Below are 16,584 nucleotides of genomic sequence, written 5' to 3' on the forward strand. Positions count from 1 at the left end.
GCACCCGGCGGGGAGGTAAGAGCACCCGGCGGGAGGGGCACAAAGTTCCGGAAGCCTCCGCAGCAGTGGGCCCTGTTCAGGCAGAAGTGTTGCAGACCCCAGACCTAAGGGAAGGGTGATAGCTCACAGAGGGGCTGGGTCACCAGGGGCCTCAGGAGGCTCCAGACTCACTCTCACTGCGGTCCTGGCAACTCCATGGCTCCTCGGGCCTCAGTTTACCCATCTGTGGCATGTATGGGTTGCACACCCAGTGGAACTAATTTTGCACCCAGGGAAAAGAATCTGGTGAACCTGCCCAGGAAGGAGGCTGGGAAATTGCCCCACTCAAAGGTCAAGTTCTTGGGAATAGTTCTCCCATGAGGCCCTAAGAGGAATAATGGCCCCCTTCTGTGCATCATGCCCTATGCCTAGCCCTAAAAATGAAACAAACCAGCCCAAACCTACCTGCCTGAGGGTTCACCGTACCCTCTGGTCTGGCGGGGAGGCAATGAATCTTTACAGATAGCAAAGAAAACCAGGGTGCCAGGACTGGCATAGGCCAGGGCTCAGAGGGGCCTCTACACAGAGGCTCCAGTTAATTGAGCTGAGATCTGAAGCAGAACAGGAGACAGTGCTCCTGGTGGATAGCACAGCAAGAGAAAAGATCCTGAGGTGAGAATAAGCTGAGCAGCTGGAGGAGCAGAGAGGAGGCTAGTGTGGCAGGAAGAGGTAAGAAGAGAGAGGACGTAGGACAGTCAGCAGGAGCGCAGTCTAACTGATCAGGGTTTAATGTCCCCGAGGCTGTCATGAGTGGAGGAGGCGGGAGATCAGGAGAGTGTCCTTAGTAGGATACAAATCCCAGAAAGTAAAGCTTTGTGGATAGATTTTAGAGGACTCTCATCTCTAATCCCTTCACCAGTCCTGGCACAAAAATGGCTTTGATTCAGTCACCCACACTTATTGGGCACCTCCTATGTGCAGGTCACTGGGGACACAGCAGGGGACAGGATGGACCCAGTCTTTGCCTGGTGGAGCTGACAAACTATAATCGAATTATTACCAATTGTTTCAGTGGCCATCAGGGCAAGGCTTCTAGAAGATGCTGGGAGGGCTTCCTGGAGTGACTTAGATACAAAATCCAAAGACAAGCGGTATTAACCAGAGTGATCTGGAGGTGAGGGGTGTTCTGGCAGGCGGAGCAGCCCAGGCAAAGGCTGGGAGGTTAGCCACAGTCACAGTGCTCCTGAGAAGGGCAGGATGGCAGGGACACAGTGTGCCAAGACCTGGTTGGAGGCATCACCAGGGTCTTATGGGGTGGAGGGAAGAGGATGGGCTGTGTGCTCAGCACAGAGGAAGCTGCAGCAGGCTTGTAGCAGTAAGTGCTGCTGGAGGCTTAGCCATGGTATTTTTCTTTCGTTTTCGGGGTGACTCTAGCAGAGAGGAATGCAAACATGTACTCCCATCCTGGCTCTTAGACAGACGGTCTTGCCCTCCAGGAAAGAAAATGAGTTTCTAGGCTCCTGACAATACCAGTGTAAATGTCAATGTGGTATTTTGAAAATAAACAGGAAGGGAAACAGGGTCAGGACAAAGGTGGCACCCTCAGCCAGAGAGTGGCACATGAAGACTTCATGGGGAGCTTCCAGGGAGGCAGAGAGCAGAACTTGCCTAAGAACAAATTGGAAACTCCAGTGATGCAAACATCACAAATTTTCTGCTGGCAAAAAGCCCATAAATACAGTTGAAAAATTAAGAAATGAAACTAGAAATAATAACAATAAGAAAAGTGCAGAATATCTTCCAGCCCCCAACAGAGCCCTCATCTGGGGGTTTATGTCTCCTCACCCACCTTGCACATTCATGCCCCTCTGTCTCTTTCACTTTTTCTCTGTGTGTCTCTCCTCCCTCTTTCACTGTTTCTATCCCTTTCTCACCCAGCAGCATCCCTGCACCCTCAACCCCCAAAAGCTTTGTAGTCTTGTCCTCTTTGGCCAGAACTAAGGGCTCCCTCTCTTTCTGTTCTGACAGGCTACTCCCATGGCACCTCCAAGTGAGGAGACACCCCTGATCTCTCAGCGCTCCTGTAGCCTCTCATCTTCAGAGGCTGGTCCTGGGCCATCTCATCTCTCTTTCCTGCTCCAGCAGAAGCAAAACTGGCCTTCCCCCTCACCTCTTGGGTACAGATAACCACAGGGGGGTTGCTGAATAAACCGTGGCCATTCTCAGCAAGGCATATTACACAGCTGTGCAAAAGAATAATATACCAGTTATAATTCAGACTTTTGAGATACTTTGTGAAGCAAAAAGCAAGGTGCAGCAGATTGGATTAAAGATGGCAGAATAGGAAGTCAAGGCAGAAACCTCCTCCAAAAAACACATAAAAGAAGAAAATATAGCAAATAAAACTAAACCTGAAAATGACCTGAAGGCTGCAGAACAGACCACCTGCACCAGAGGAAGAAGAGAAGACCACACAGAAAAGGGTAAAGTGGCAAAGCCATGACTGAGTGGGACCCAAGCCCTCCTCCCACCAGTAATGTCTCCTCCAACAGGCAGGAGAAAGAGGAATGGATAGGGAAGAGACTAGGATCCCAGAAGCACTGCATACCTGGCGCTGGAGATCTGCCCTGGGATCACAGGCCCACATTACACTGGGTTCTGGTGAGTAGAGGGGCTGGACACCAGGGACAGGTGGGACACTCTGGGAGACTGAGACTCCAGCCAGTGTGCAGGGCAGGCACGCTCCGCCATTCCTGAGACCCAGAGCAGAGGTGGCAGTTTGAAAGACTTGCCAGCAGTGGGAGGGGTACCAGAGGGGTGAGGGTTGGATGGAACTCTCTACTCAGGAGAAAGGGCAGGTGGAGGATACCTCCCCAGCCCTTCTTTGGCCCAACAGGTCGGGAACTCTCAGGAGCCCCAGACACTCCATCCCCCTTGCTGGCAACACAGCCCTAAGTTCCCTTCCTGCACACACTGCTGGGAGCCAACCCACTTGGACCAGTGGCAGCATCAGACTTTGCTGCCTGGCAGGCAGAGAGACACTCTCCCAGCTTCCTTGGCTCTATTTCAGCCCAACCAGGAGGTGCCTGCAGGAGCCAGGCCCCAAGAGCTCCTTCCTCCCTGCAGGTGTCCAAACCCAGTGCTGTGTGTCCGGCTTGGAAAGTAAACAGGCACTTAGGTCATGGAAGCACAGAGATCCCCTAACAAAAGGAACCCCAGGAAGACAACACCAAGACATGTAATAATTAAAATGGCAAAGATCAAGGATAAGGAGAGAGTGTTGAAAGCAGCCAGAGAGAGAAAAAATATTACTTGTAGAGGAAATCCCAACAGGCTATCAGCAGACTTCTCAACAGAAAACTCTAAAGGCCAAAAAGGAATGGCAGGATATATTTACTGTACTGAAACAGAAGGACCTCCAACCAAGAACCCTCTACTTGGCACAGGAAGATTATTATTTAAATTTCAAGCAGGTATTAAACAATCCCAGATAAACAAAAGTTGAAGGAATTCACCACCAGTAAGCCAGCCCTACAAGATATGTTAAAGGTACAGCTCTAGATGGAAATGACCATAAGACTAAACAGCTTTCATCAGTGAAAATAAACCCATAGTAAAGGTTGTAAACCAACTAATTACCAAGCATGTATGAAATTAAAATAAAACAAAAGCAAAATCAACTATATACAAAATCAGACAAGGGAAACACAAAAAGTGCAGATTATGACATCTAATATGAAAATGTGGAGGAGGAAGAAGAAAAAAAGTACCTTAGATTGTGTGTGAAATAGAGCAATCAGCAACTTAATATAGAGTGTCATATAGTAAGGACGGTATCCTTGAACCTTTGGAACCACAAAACTAAAGCCTACTAGAAATACACATACACACACACAAATTAATTTAAAAAAAGAGAAATCCAATTACAGCACTAAAGAAAACCATCAATAACAAAAGAGAATAAGAGAGGAAAAAAGGGACAGAGGGGAGTTATAAAAAAACAGCCAGAAGACAATTAATAAAATGGCAATAAGTACATATCTATTGATAATCACCTTAAATGTAAATGGACTGAATGCACCAATCAAAAGACATAGAGTGTGGGAATGTAAACTAGTTCAATCACTGTGGAAAGCACTATGGAGGTTCCTCAAAAAACTCAAAATAGAAATACCTTTTGACCCAGGAATTCCACCCCTAGGAATTTACCCTAAGAATGTAGGATCCCAGTTTCAAAAAGACATATGCACCCCTGTTTATCGCAGCATTATTTACAATAGCCAAGAAATGGAAGCAACCTAAGTGTCCATCAGTAGATGAATGGATAAAGAAGATGTGGCACATATACACAATGGAATATTATTCAGCCATAAGAAGAAAACAAATCCTATCATTTGCAACAACATGGATGGGGCTAGAGGGTATTATGCTCAGTGAAATAAGCCAGGCAGAGAAAGACAAGTACCAAATGATTTTATTCATATGTGGAGCATAAAAACAAAGAAAAAACTGAAGGAAAAAAACAGCAGCAGAATCACAGAACCCAAGAATGGACTAACAGTTACCAAAGGGAAAGGGACTGGGGAGGGTGGATGTGAAGGGAGGGAGAAGGGGAATAAGGAGCATTATGATGAGCACACATAATGTGGTGGGGGGGCACGGGGAAGGCAACACAGCACAGAGAAGACAAGTGGTGACTATAGCATCTTACTACACTGATGGACAGTGACTGTAATGGGGTATGTGGTGGGGACTTGATAATAGGGGGAATCTAGTAACCACAATGTTACTCATGTGATTTTATATTAATGATACAAAAAAAAAAGACATAGAGTGCCAGAATGGATAAGGAAATGAGACCTATCTATACGCTGCCTACAAGAAACTCATTTCAGACCCAAAGACATACACAGACTAAAAGTGAAGGGATGGAAAAAGACAGTTCATGCAAATAATAAGGAGAGAAAAGCAGGATTAGCAGTATTTATATCAGAAAAAATTGATTTCAAAACAAAGAAATGAGTGAGAGACAAAGAAGGACATTACACAATGATAAAGGGGTCAGTCCAACAAGAGGGTATAACCATTATAAATATCTATGCACCCAACACAGGAGCACCTAAATATGTAAAACAAATACTAGCAGAATTAAAGGGTGAAACAGACTGCAACACATTCATTTTAGGAGATTTTAACCCACCACTCACATCAATAGACATCATCCAGAAAGAAAATAAATAAAGAAAGAGGCATTGTACAATACATTAGACCAAATGGACTTAACAGATAGCTACAGAACACTCCACCCAAAGCAGCAGGATACACATTTTTCTCAAGTGCACATGGAATGTTCTCCAGAATAGATCACATAAAAAAAAAAAGGCAAGGTGCAAAACTTCCTGGGAAGGAAGTTTTGGTTTGTGTCCAAAGAGATGACGAGGATGCAGACTCTTTTTGCAGGGAAACATAAAAAAGGACTCCTCCTAGTGGTGGCCACTGGCAAGAGAACTAAGGAGCCATGGTGGGCGAAAGAGAGAGACAGTTTATGTTATTTACCTTTGCGTGCCTGTTGAATTTTGTATTTTTAAATAGAGTTTAAAGCTAAGTGTTTGATCAAAAAGAGGAAACATTTAAGTACATGGGACGGGAGAGGAAATGGGAATTACCAGAGCTCTTTTCAGAGGTTGACTGTGAACCAAAACAACAGCAACCCATATCAAGTGGTGACGAGTGCACCAGGCACTCCCTGCGGGTGTATTTTACACAGAGCAATTAATTTAATCCTTGCAACAATCTCAGAGGTGTGGACAGTACTCCCCTTTTACAGAGTGGGAAATCGAGGCATGGGCAGAGGGGTCATGTGACAGGACAAAGAGCCCCCACCTTGTTTTGCTTCTCACAGTGCCCCAGGACACCCTCCCACCCACCTCCATTAGGCTGAGTGTAAGTCCGGGAAGAGGAAATCCTGGAGCAAAATACCTCTAAAGCCGTAATCAGTCAAAGGGAGAAATAAAGTTTAAAACCCATTTATTGCTTACATACTGCGGTCTGGGGCCGACTCTCTTTCCTGCTCTGGCAGAAGCAAACCCGCCCCCACCCTCACCTCTCAGGTGCAGTAAGCCCGCCACTGCCCAGGTAACTACCCATTCATATGGAGATGAACTACTCTCTCTACCCCTGAAGAACCCCTGTTGATATGCAGATGCACTAAAGCCAGGCGTGATATTCTGGAAACATTACAATTTTACCCACACTGAAACAAGAGGAATGGGGTCTGGCCTCTAGCTATGGGGTGATAGCTGCCTGGAGCCCTCAGAGACCTTTTTCTTCTTTATTTTCCTCCAGAACATACATCACGCTCTGCTGTGGTGTAGATTTTTCTTATTTATCTTGTTTTTTGTCCATTTCTCCCACTAACATGTCAGCTCCCACAGTGCTGGAGTTTCAGGGTGTCCTGGTCATGGCTGTGTCCCCAGTGCCCAGCACACAGTAGGGAATGAATGGGTGGATGGATCTGAAGGAGGAGTCTCAGGAGGGTTGGGAGCAGGGACAATATGGAACAGGAGAGGAGGGGCTAGGAGACCAGGGCCTGGGCCTCATGGCATCTGGGGTACAGTGGGGTGGGTGGCTTGGGGGAGTTTGCAGACAAAGGGACAAGGGCAGAATCTCAGGCCGCTCCTGGGTCTCAGGTCAAGCCCTGGAAACCGGGAGGTGCCAAGAAGCCGAGATGGGGAAAGGACTAAGCAGGACAGCGTGTTGGAGGGTGATGACCAGGCCAGCTGGGGAGTGGCCGCTTGGGGTGCAGTGGTCCAAGCCGGGGTGTGGTTGAGCCCGGATTAACAAACAGGTGACCTCAAGGTCTTGAAGAAGGAGGATGAGGACAGGGGTGCCCACCAGGATCTCAGGCTGGGCCTGATTGCATGGAGGTGATTGCACGGAGAGGCCAGCAATGCCTAGCTTACCATTGGTGGTCTAGGACCAGTTTACCCTGTGGCAGGAACCAACGGACACTCGCCAGGTGGGACGAAATATCTAAAAATAAAAATAGAACTTTTACAAAACAAAACAAAATGAACAAAATGGCAGTAGACTCATAGACACTGAGAAGTGACTGGAGGGTACCATGGGGGAGGGGGTGGGGGATAAAGGGGCCCAGAAATTCTCAGTCATAATGTAAGTTGGTCACGGGGATGGTAGAGCAGCATGAATATAGCCAATGATTCTGCAACATCTACGTTGACAAATAGTAACTGCACTAGTTGGGGTGAGGATTCAATAATATGGGTAACTATCGAACCACTGTGTTGTATACTGGAAACCAATATAAGATTGTATATCAAAGATACTTCCATTTAAAATAAATAAAGTTTTTTTTAACAGACGTTAACCAGAACACCCCCTCCCACCCCCTCCCCGTGTTCCTTCCTTTCCCTGGGCGGGGGGACGCCCTGACTCAGGCCTTGGAGATGGAAGCGCTGGGCCTCAAGGCCAGAGCTGGGCAGGGGCTCCCCTTCTTTCCCTCCCCCTTCCTCTTCATCCCCTCTCCCTTCCCTTCCTCTGGTCCCTCTTCTGCTCACCCCATACTCGATTTGTGCCCCAGGCCCCCACGCTGCATTCATTCCCCAGGCCAGTTCCTTCCCCAAAACCTGGAGAACCCGAGGCCCAGCGCACTGAGTTCATGTACAGCCAGCAGGGGCTCCCCGCAAAAATTAAATCCCACCACAGTCCTGGGAGCTGGGGACTATTAACTGCGTCATGTTATGGCTGGGGAAGCAGGCCCAGAGGGGCGTTGCGCTGAGGAACTGTTGGTGGGCTGGGAACCTGGGTCACCCCGGACTAGAGCGCTAGCTGCTGTCCTCGGTCCCCCGCAGAGCCAGGCAAGGGCTCTGCTGCCACCTCGTGGACACTAGAGGCGGCGCAGTTCAGGTGGCGTCGCCTCTCGCCCGGCGGGAGTCCCGCCCAAGGAGAGGACCAGAGCGGGGAGGCGGCAGGCTTGCTCCCCTGACCCCCCTTGGGCTCCTTTCCTCCCTCATGCTTCTCTCCAGCCAGTTTTCCGAATTTTCACAACCTGAGTGTCCACCGCGAAGGCTAACTAATCTCCTCGGGCCTGTGTTGAGCTCACGACTTCATTAGTGCCCAAAAACTCATTAATTCGAACCTACTTGAAAAATTGATGACCACGGTTAAAGGTAATTCTTAACTGAGTTTAAAAAGTAGTGTATAAAAGTACATATTAATTTTATTGTTGGGCCTGTAACATGTAGAAATGTCAAATATATTTTCAAATATATTGGACAAACATGCGAATGAACTTGCTAATAATAGCACAAACAGAGGAGGGACGCAAAGCTGTATTGGAATAAGGAGATGACACTAGGTAGTAACTCTAATCCATAAAAACAAATGAAGAGAACCAGAAATGCAAAAGAAAAATGTTAATATAACAAAATCTATAAATACGTATCTGCTTTTCTTTATTTTTGCAGATTCTTTAGCAGGCATACAAGTGCCCGGAGTGTTAATTATAACAATATACTATTGGACTTGTAACATATGTAGATGCAATATGAATGAATAGCAATAATAGCACAATAATAAGATAAAAATGGGAAGAGGAAATGAACTATATAGGAGTAACATTTCTATAGCACATTCAAGTGAAGGCATAAATCTGAAGTCGATTCTAAGATAAGATTTATATGTTAAGTCCTAGATCAACCCCTAAAGAATTAGCCCAAAAATATAGTGAAAAAAATCATTAAGGGAATTAAAACACTACACTGGGAAATAATCACTTCATGCATTAGAAAGCAGTAAAGAAATACACAACTGGGACTACATCAAACTAAAGAGCTTCTACACAGTGAAGAAAACCATCAAGAAAATGAAAGGGAACCTACTAAATCAGAGATAATACCTACAATCTATGTATGCAATAAAGGGTTAATATGCAAAATATATAAAGAACTTATTCAACTCAAAGCAAAAACACAATGATTTTCAAATGGGCAGAGGAACTAAAGAGACATTTGCCAAAGAAGACATCCAGATGGTCAATAGGTACATGAATAGGTGCTCAGCCTCACTAATCATCAGACAAATGCAAATCAAAACCATAACGCGCTAGCATTCATTAACACCCGTTAGAATGGCTATTATCACCAGTAACACAAGACATAACAGGTGTTGGTGAGGATGTGAAGGAAAGAGAACCCTCGTGCACTGTTTGTGGGAATGCCCATTGGTGCAGTTGCTATGGAAAACGGTATGGAGACTCCTCAAAAAATTAAAAATAAAACTACCAGATGATCCAGCAATCTCCCTTCTGGGTATATATATCTGAATAAAATGAAAACACTAACTCAAAAAGATACATGCACCCCAAGTTCAATGAAGCATTATTTACAACTGCCTTGACATGGAGGCATCCATTAGCAGATGGATGGAAAAAGAAAGTGATATATATATAACGGAATATTATTCAGCCATAGAAAATGAAATCTTGCCATTTGTGACAGCATGGATGGACCTTGAGGCACTATGCTATGTGAAATGAGTCAGACAGAAAAAAACATAGTATGCCTCCACTTACACGTAGATACATATAGATTCCACTTATATGTAGAATCTAAAAAAAAACTGAACTCAGAAGCAGAGAAAAGCTTGGTGGTTACCAGCAATGGGGATATGGGGCAATGGGTGAAGGGGGTCAAAAGGTACAAACTTCCAGTTAAGAGATAATTAAGTTCCGGGATGTAATGTACAGTACGGTGACCATAGTTAACACTAGTGTATTGTATGTTCACAGGTTGCTAAAAGTAGATCTTACAAATTCTTATTTCTTACACACGGGAAAAATTGTAATTATGTGAGGGTAAAATTGTAATATTTCCAGAATATCTCGCCTGGCTGTAGTGGATCTGCATATCAACAGGCATTCCTCAGGGGTGGAGAAAGGTTCATCTCTATATCAGTGGGTAATTACCTGGGCAACGGTTTATCTGAACCTGAGAGGTTAGGGGGAGGTCTTGCTTGCTTCTGCCTGAGCAGGAAAGAGACAGCCCCGGATTGCAGTTTGTAAGCAATAAACAGGTTTTAAACTTTATTTCTCCCTTTGACTGATTTAGATTTTAGAGGTATTTTGCCCCAGGATTTCCTTTCCCCAGACTTACAGAGGTAACAGATGTGTTTTATTTTTTTTATCTGAAACACTGTAATTATGTGAGGTAATGGATGTGTTAAACTTACTATGATGATCATTTTGTAATACACATAAGTCAAGTCTTTATGATGTACACTGACAAAAAACACAATGTTATACGTCAGTGATATCTCCATAAAACTGGTGCTGAAAGAAGGAAAGCTGTACAGGAAGCATAGAGAACAAAAAAGACATGAGACACAGAAAATAAAAAGTAAATGACAGAGGTAATGTTAAAATGACAATACTCCCCAGATTGATCTACAGATTCAACACTATCAAAATCCCAACTGGCTCCTTTGTAGCAATTGCCAAGCTGACACTAAAATTCATATGAAAATTCAAGGGACCCAAAATAGCCTTTTTTATCTTGAAAAAGATCAAAATTGGAGAATTCACACTTCCCAATTCAAAACTTATTACAGCAATTAAAACAGTGTGGTACTGGCATAAAGACAGACATAGAGATCAGTGGAATAAAACTAAGAATCCAAAAATAAATGCATTTATTTTCAACAAGACAGTTCAAAGGGGAAAATAATAGTCTTTTCAACAACTGGTGCTGGAATAACTGGACATCCACATACAAGGGAGTAAGTTTGGACCCTTGTTTCATACCATATACAAAACTAAGTCAAAATGGATCAAAGACCTATGTGGAGGAGCTAAAACTATAAAATTCTTAGAAGAAAATATAGACATTAACTTCATAACCTTAGATTAGGCAACAGTTTCTTAACTATGGCACCAAAAGCATCAAAAGAAAAGGTAGATAAATTGGACTTCATTAAAATTAAAAACTTTCATGCTTCAAAGGATCCCACCAAGAAAATGAATACATAACCCACAGAATGGAAAAATTTTGCAAATCTTATGTCTGATAAGGAATTTGTATCTGTCATGTATATAAAGAACTCTAACAACTCAATATTTTTTTTAACTCAGTTTTGAAATAGGCAAAGATTTTTGGATACACATTTTTTCAAAGAAAATATACTTTTGGCCAATAAGTACATAACAAAATGCCTAACATTAGCCATCAGAGAAAAGCAAACCAAAACCACATGAGATTCACTTCACACTGACTAGCACGGTTAGAATTAAAAAGATGAATAATAAAAAGCATTGGCGAGGACATGGAGAGGGAATCCTCATATTGCTGGTGGAATGTAAAATGATGCAAGTTTAGAAAATAATGTGACAGTTTAAACATGAATTACAATACGACCCAGCAATTCCACTCCTAATTATATACCCAAGAGAAATGAAAACATACATTGACTCAAATATTTGCATGCAAATGTCATGATCTCTTTACTTCCAATAGCCAAAAAGTAGAAACCACCCAAATGTCCATCAAGTGATGGATAAACAAAACATATCCATACAATGCAATATTATTCAGCAGTAAAAAGAAATTAAGGACTGATCCATGATATGTGAATGAACCTTGAAAACATATTGCTAATGAAAGAAGCAAATCGTGAAAGACCTCATTTCATATGATTCCATTTAGGTCAAAATGTTTAGAATAGGTGAATCCACAGAGGCAGAAAGTAGATTCCTAGTTGACTAGGGCTGGGGGCATGGGGAGGGAATGGGAAGTGACAGTGAATGGTAAAGGGCTTCTTGGAGAACTTTTGGATATTGCTAATCCTAAAGCTAAAACTCAGTTCTTTTATCAGCAGAAATAGGTTTATTTGGGAACAGAAGAGAATTCCAATTCAGGACATGCAAACTACAGCAAAGCCAGAGGCAAGTTCAGAGAACAAAGGAGAAAACTTCTGTTTTATAGAGGAAAGGGGGAGTTGGCAAGAGCTAGTCTAAGCAAAAGTACTTTGGAAGAAACTGGGAGTTCCACCAATGGTGGAACACAGCTCATTGGCTGAACTGTCATAGTGTCTCATTAGCTGGGCTGTTGCTGGGAGGAAGAAATCTTCCTCCCACTGGGTAGGAAAGTGGCTAATATGGTTGCTTTTAAGGTGTTCCTTTCTTTGGTGTGGTCTGCAATGATCAGGGGTGGTAGGCATGAGAGGTCCCCCTGCTTGTCTCCTGAGGACCATGTCAGAGAGGTTTCCCTTCATTAATTTTCACAATATTCTAAATGTTATGGTTGAGGTTGTACAACTCTGCATATACCAAGTATTTTATAAATGTGTCTTTAAGTGTAGTAAAAACCAGTGAATTGTACAATCTAAATGGGTAAACTGCATGGTATGTTAACTGTTTCTCAACAATGCTGTTATTTACTTCTTAATTAAAAAAGAAAAATGCTGATTGGACTCAGATGTCACCTTCTCCCAGAGCTCTCCCCCCGCTAAAATAAATCCTCCAATGTATTCTCTCTTCTCACCTGACATCGTGAATTGTTTGTGGTTCTTTGCATTTCTATCTTCAGCTTTCCCCTCCAGGAGAGACTTATTTTGTTGGAGCAAACCGCTAAGCTCAGAGCCCCTCAAAGGAGGGGACTGAACCTTGATCAGTTCTTACCCACCCCCATCCCAATGCTTCCTCGCCATCTGCACTGGATGCAAGATGGGTCTGCATCTCTCCTACCACAAAATACAAATCACACCCCCAAACTAATAACTAGCATTACAGCGCTTAATGAATATTAGCGTTTTTTAATTGCTGATTGCTCTGTGCCTGACGTTTTATATCGCTTACTTAATTATTGTAAATTTCTAGGAGAAAAACAGTTGTATCATTTCCATTTTACAGATGAGACTCTCAGGTCCGTGGCTAAAGACCTCCGTAAGACGTCTCTGGGGGAGACGAGACACGGAGTGGGGAGAAGCTCCACGATCTGATCAAAAACACCGCCGCCCACGCAAAGTCCGGTTCTACACAGCAGCAACCCACGGGAGAGGTACTTTTCAACCGGCGACCCAGACTCCTGGAGCTGCCTGCAACTTCCGGGGTGCCCCGCGCGCCGATGCTCCCTTACAAGCCGCGGCGGTACAGGAGCGGCTAGCCCGCTGCCTCTTGGGAGTTGTAGTCTCATCACGAGAGGCGGGGCTGTAAGAGGTTGGTGAATCCGGAGCCAACCAAGAAGTGTATTTTGTTGAGCGCAGGACCAAAAGCCAATGGACTCGCGGCTTCGAGAGGGCGGGACTTCCGACATAGGAGTCTTTGTGCGCGGCGGCGTGAGGCCGGATACTTCTTTTTGTGGGTGGCGGCGAGCGTGCGGGCATCGCCATGAAGGCTTCGGGCACAGTAAGGGGGGGCGCAGCGGACCAGGGGCCCGGGGAACGCGGCCCGGAACCAGCTGGGACCCTCGGGTAGTGGCTGGGGCCTCTTTGGGGGGACCGTGCTCCTTGCTGGGGACCGCGCGCCGCTGACCCCAGGCGCAGCCAACATGGCGGCCACCGCGGGCGCCGCATGGGGAGGCCGGTGTTTGGCCCGGGCCTGCTCGTGCTCGCCGGGACCGCGGAGCGGGATCTCCTTTCCAAGGAAAGAGACAACTTGTGCGGCTCGGAGGGTCGCTCCACGGGACCTCGTCGAGGCTCCGAGCCTTAGTATCCCCATTTGTAGAGTGGACATGGTTGCTGCGGGTGGGGGTCTGGAGGTGGGAAGGGGAGCAATAGTATATCCATTATCGCGGCAGAGCTATGAAATGTAGAAGGTGGTTGTAAATCTGAGCTGATAGAAGGAATGCAAGCCTTGGTTCTGTGGCAAGTGCTTGGCAGAGTCAGGGGACGATGGCTCAGAGATGGAAAAGCAGGACCTGCGGAGAAACAGGGCTTGTGGGTAACGTACAGCCTCCAGCTTTAGTTTCCACCCTGGGAAAGAGGTCGGCCGCATCGGTCCCTTCCTGAACGGGTGGTCCGCTCGGCTGACAAGTCAGATTGAGAGGTGGAAGTAGGAGCCGAGTTAGAATTCTTTGGGGGCTGTTGTCTGCTCGTATTAAGTAAAATGACAGTCGCTTACAGAGGTGGTTTGTCTGCTGTATTGCAGAGCTTGGACTTCGCAGACATCCTCATATTTGCTTCTGTGTGAACAGGGAGCTTCCACTTGGGAGTCCAGACCCCTTGGCTGCAGTGCAGGGAGCCCAGGGCTGGGGAACAAACTGGATTTCTTGTCTTGGGTTTGCCTGGAGTAGGCCCTGAGATCCCAGACTGGTCACTGTCTCTGAACCGCAGGGAGATAGAAGACTTTGGCAAGATGTTAGCTGCAGTGATGCTATGGAGGAAGGAGGCTGCCTGACTGTTGTTCCCTTCTCAGGGCTGTGGCTCTAGGCCTCAGCATTTCCCACTAATAATAAAGGGAAAGGGAGGGACAATGGCGTTGACATCCCTGCCTGATGCCCAGGGCAAAGGGTACACGCATCTCAGCTAATCCTGCCCTCCATTTTGTATGGCATTGTACAGTGTATTATACACAAGCATTGTATAGTGGTGTGACCCAGATTACACATGGAGGCCTTCAGATAGGACTGTCCCTTTTGGATTCCCTGATCAGTTGTCATCAGGCTTGGGAAGGGGAGCAGAGTGAATCTCCACAGTTGCTTTGGGAATCTGGGTACTGGCCCCATGTCACCCCTGTTTCTGTTTTCAGCTGAGAGAGTACAAGGTGGTGGGGCGCTGCCTGCCCACCCCCAAGTGCCACACACCACCCCTCTATCGTATGCGAATCTTTGCACCTAATCACGTTGTTGCCAAGTCCCGCTTCTGGTACTTTGTGTCTCAGCTGAAGAAGATGAAGAAGTCTTCAGGGGAAATTGTCTACTGTGGGCAGGTACGGGGTGTATGGGACAGGTTGGGGGGTCCCACGTGGATTCATACTGTCCCTTGAGGCATCCCTTGCTCCACAGAGTTACCAGACTCACAGCCCCTGGTCCAGCCCGCATGTATTCAGGCCCCCAGAGGGTGTCCCCTGGGATGTTGGCTCTGATGGACGCTGGACTCTGCAACATGAGGCTGCACTGGGCAGGAGCTGGTTTGCAGCCCAGGTGGTCCCAAGAGAGTTGGTTTGGGAGGAGTCCAGAGCTGTGTTGGTCCCCATGGGGGAAGCATCAGGCCTGGACTGCTCTGCACCCCTGGGAGGCCTGGGTGCCGAGCTGTGATTGGAGCAGAAGGAGCCGTGGTTAGGTGATAGGGGCCACTCTGAGGCCCCCTTGTTCCTCTGGCCTCAGCCAGTCTTTTCTCTTTGCAGGTGTTTGAGAAATCCCCTCTGCGGGTAAAGAACTTTGGCATCTGGTTGCGCTACGACTCCCGCAGCGGCACCCACAACATGTACCGGGAGTACCGGGACCTGACCACCGCAGGCGCTGTCACCCAGTGCTGTGAGCTCTGGGCATCCCACACCTGGGTCGCTCCTTTACCTTCACACTGCAGGCATCTGTGGGTGGGGGGGTTCCAGGGTGGTGATGTGAGATGTAGGGGATGTTAGCTAAGGAGGTAGGACGAGTGGAGAGGATTCCCAGGTGTGCCTTTTTCTGGAATCTGGCAGCAGGTGGACCTTTGGGGTCAGAGGGTGGGGCCTCAAGCCATTCCCAAGCAGGCTTGTGCATCACCACATTCCCATACAGAACCTCCCTCTTGGGGTCCCCTGTGTAGCCGAGTCCCCACCCGGAACCTAGTCCGGCCCCTGTCCAGCATCCAGCATTGGGACGTGGCACCCCTGGGTGCTCCTAGGTGGATCACCTATCGTGGCCAAACCCATGCACCTGAAATCATAAACTGCTGTTTTTTTATAGCAGTAGTTTAAATAGAGGTGCTAACAGCAACTGGATCTTGTCGCCTTTGGGGGGCTGTGACTGTGCCCTTCAAAGTGAATTTGGAGGTTCTACACCCTCGGTGGCTATTGCCTTCCTGCACCAGAGGCTGTGGCCACCTAGTTCCCAAGTTGGGGGCCCCACAGGCCTGCACTTGACGGGACATTCTGGGGACACCCAGACTCCAGGATATACGCTCAGCCTACCTTCTCCCTGCAGACCGAGACATGGGTGCCCGGCACCGGGCCCGTGCCCACTCAATCCAGATCATGAAGGTGGAAGAGATTGCAGCCAGCAAGTGCCGCCGACCAGCGGTCAAGCAGTTCCATGTGAGTGCCCTGGGGGCCCTGCTGGGCAGGCTGCGATGAGGGGTTCTTGAACAGAGTTGGCCCTGCTGCCTCCCCAGCCTGGGGTAGGGCACCTGGTCTGACGCAGGAGCCCAGTGGGGGGTTGCCACAGTTAAGAGGCTGTCCCACCCCCTCACCCATCTCTCCTTACCACAGGACTCCAAGATCAAGTTCCCACTGCCCCACCGGGTCCTGCGTCGCCAGCATAAGCCACGCTTCACCACCAAGAGGCCCAACACTTTCTTTTAGATGTGGGGCCCCCCTGTCCCCAGTTCTGCCCAAATAAATTCTGTGGGAAAAGTGGGGTGCTCAGACATGCTTGTTTTCTTTGCATGCCCTGC

General features: G+C 46.9%; 1 protein-coding gene, 1 long non-coding RNA gene and 1 other non-coding gene across 3 annotated transcripts; 2 read left to right on the forward strand and 1 right to left on the reverse strand.

The window, feature by feature from the left end:
* Positions 1-6: 6 nt before the first annotated feature.
* On the reverse strand, positions 7-13,205 carry LOC130680085 (uncharacterized). Its single transcript, XR_008993096.1, has 3 exons — positions 12,534-13,205; positions 6,942-7,011; positions 7-104 (listed from the first exon to the last, which is right to left on the reverse strand). It is a non-coding gene; the product is annotated as an uncharacterized LOC130680085 (long non-coding RNA).
* A 51-nt stretch (positions 13,206-13,256) lies between these two features.
* RPL18A (ribosomal protein L18a) lies at positions 13,257-16,544 on the forward strand. Its single transcript, XM_036876157.2, has 5 exons — positions 13,257-13,396; positions 14,738-14,917; positions 15,335-15,464; positions 16,116-16,225; positions 16,400-16,544. Exons 1-5 carry the CDS (start codon positions 13,379-13,381, stop codon positions 16,490-16,492), a joined length of 531 nt encoding a protein of 176 aa, XP_036732052.1. The 5' UTR covers positions 13,257-13,378; the 3' UTR covers positions 16,493-16,544.
* On the forward strand, positions 15,842-15,975 carry LOC118907504 (small nucleolar RNA SNORA68). Its single transcript, XR_005022826.1, has one exon. It is a non-coding gene; the product is annotated as a small nucleolar RNA SNORA68 (small nucleolar RNA).
* Positions 16,545-16,584: the final 40 nt, after the last annotated feature.

This window comes from Manis pentadactyla, chromosome 12 (assembly GCF_030020395.1).
Source record: "Manis pentadactyla isolate mManPen7 chromosome 12, mManPen7.hap1, whole genome shotgun sequence".
Taxonomy (NCBI): domain Eukaryota; kingdom Metazoa; phylum Chordata; class Mammalia; order Pholidota; family Manidae; genus Manis; species Manis pentadactyla.

Bases quoted from the DNA above. Each gene is read 5' to 3' on its own strand.
- RPL18A (XM_036876157.2), top strand. The intron at 14,918-15,334 runs GTACGGGGTGTA...TTCTCTTTGCAG, and splicing joins AAATTGTCTACTGTGGGCAG to GTGTTTGAGAAATCCCCTCT. The intron at 16,226-16,399 runs GTGAGTGCCCTG...TCCTTACCACAG, and splicing joins CAGCGGTCAAGCAGTTCCAT to GACTCCAAGATCAAGTTCCC.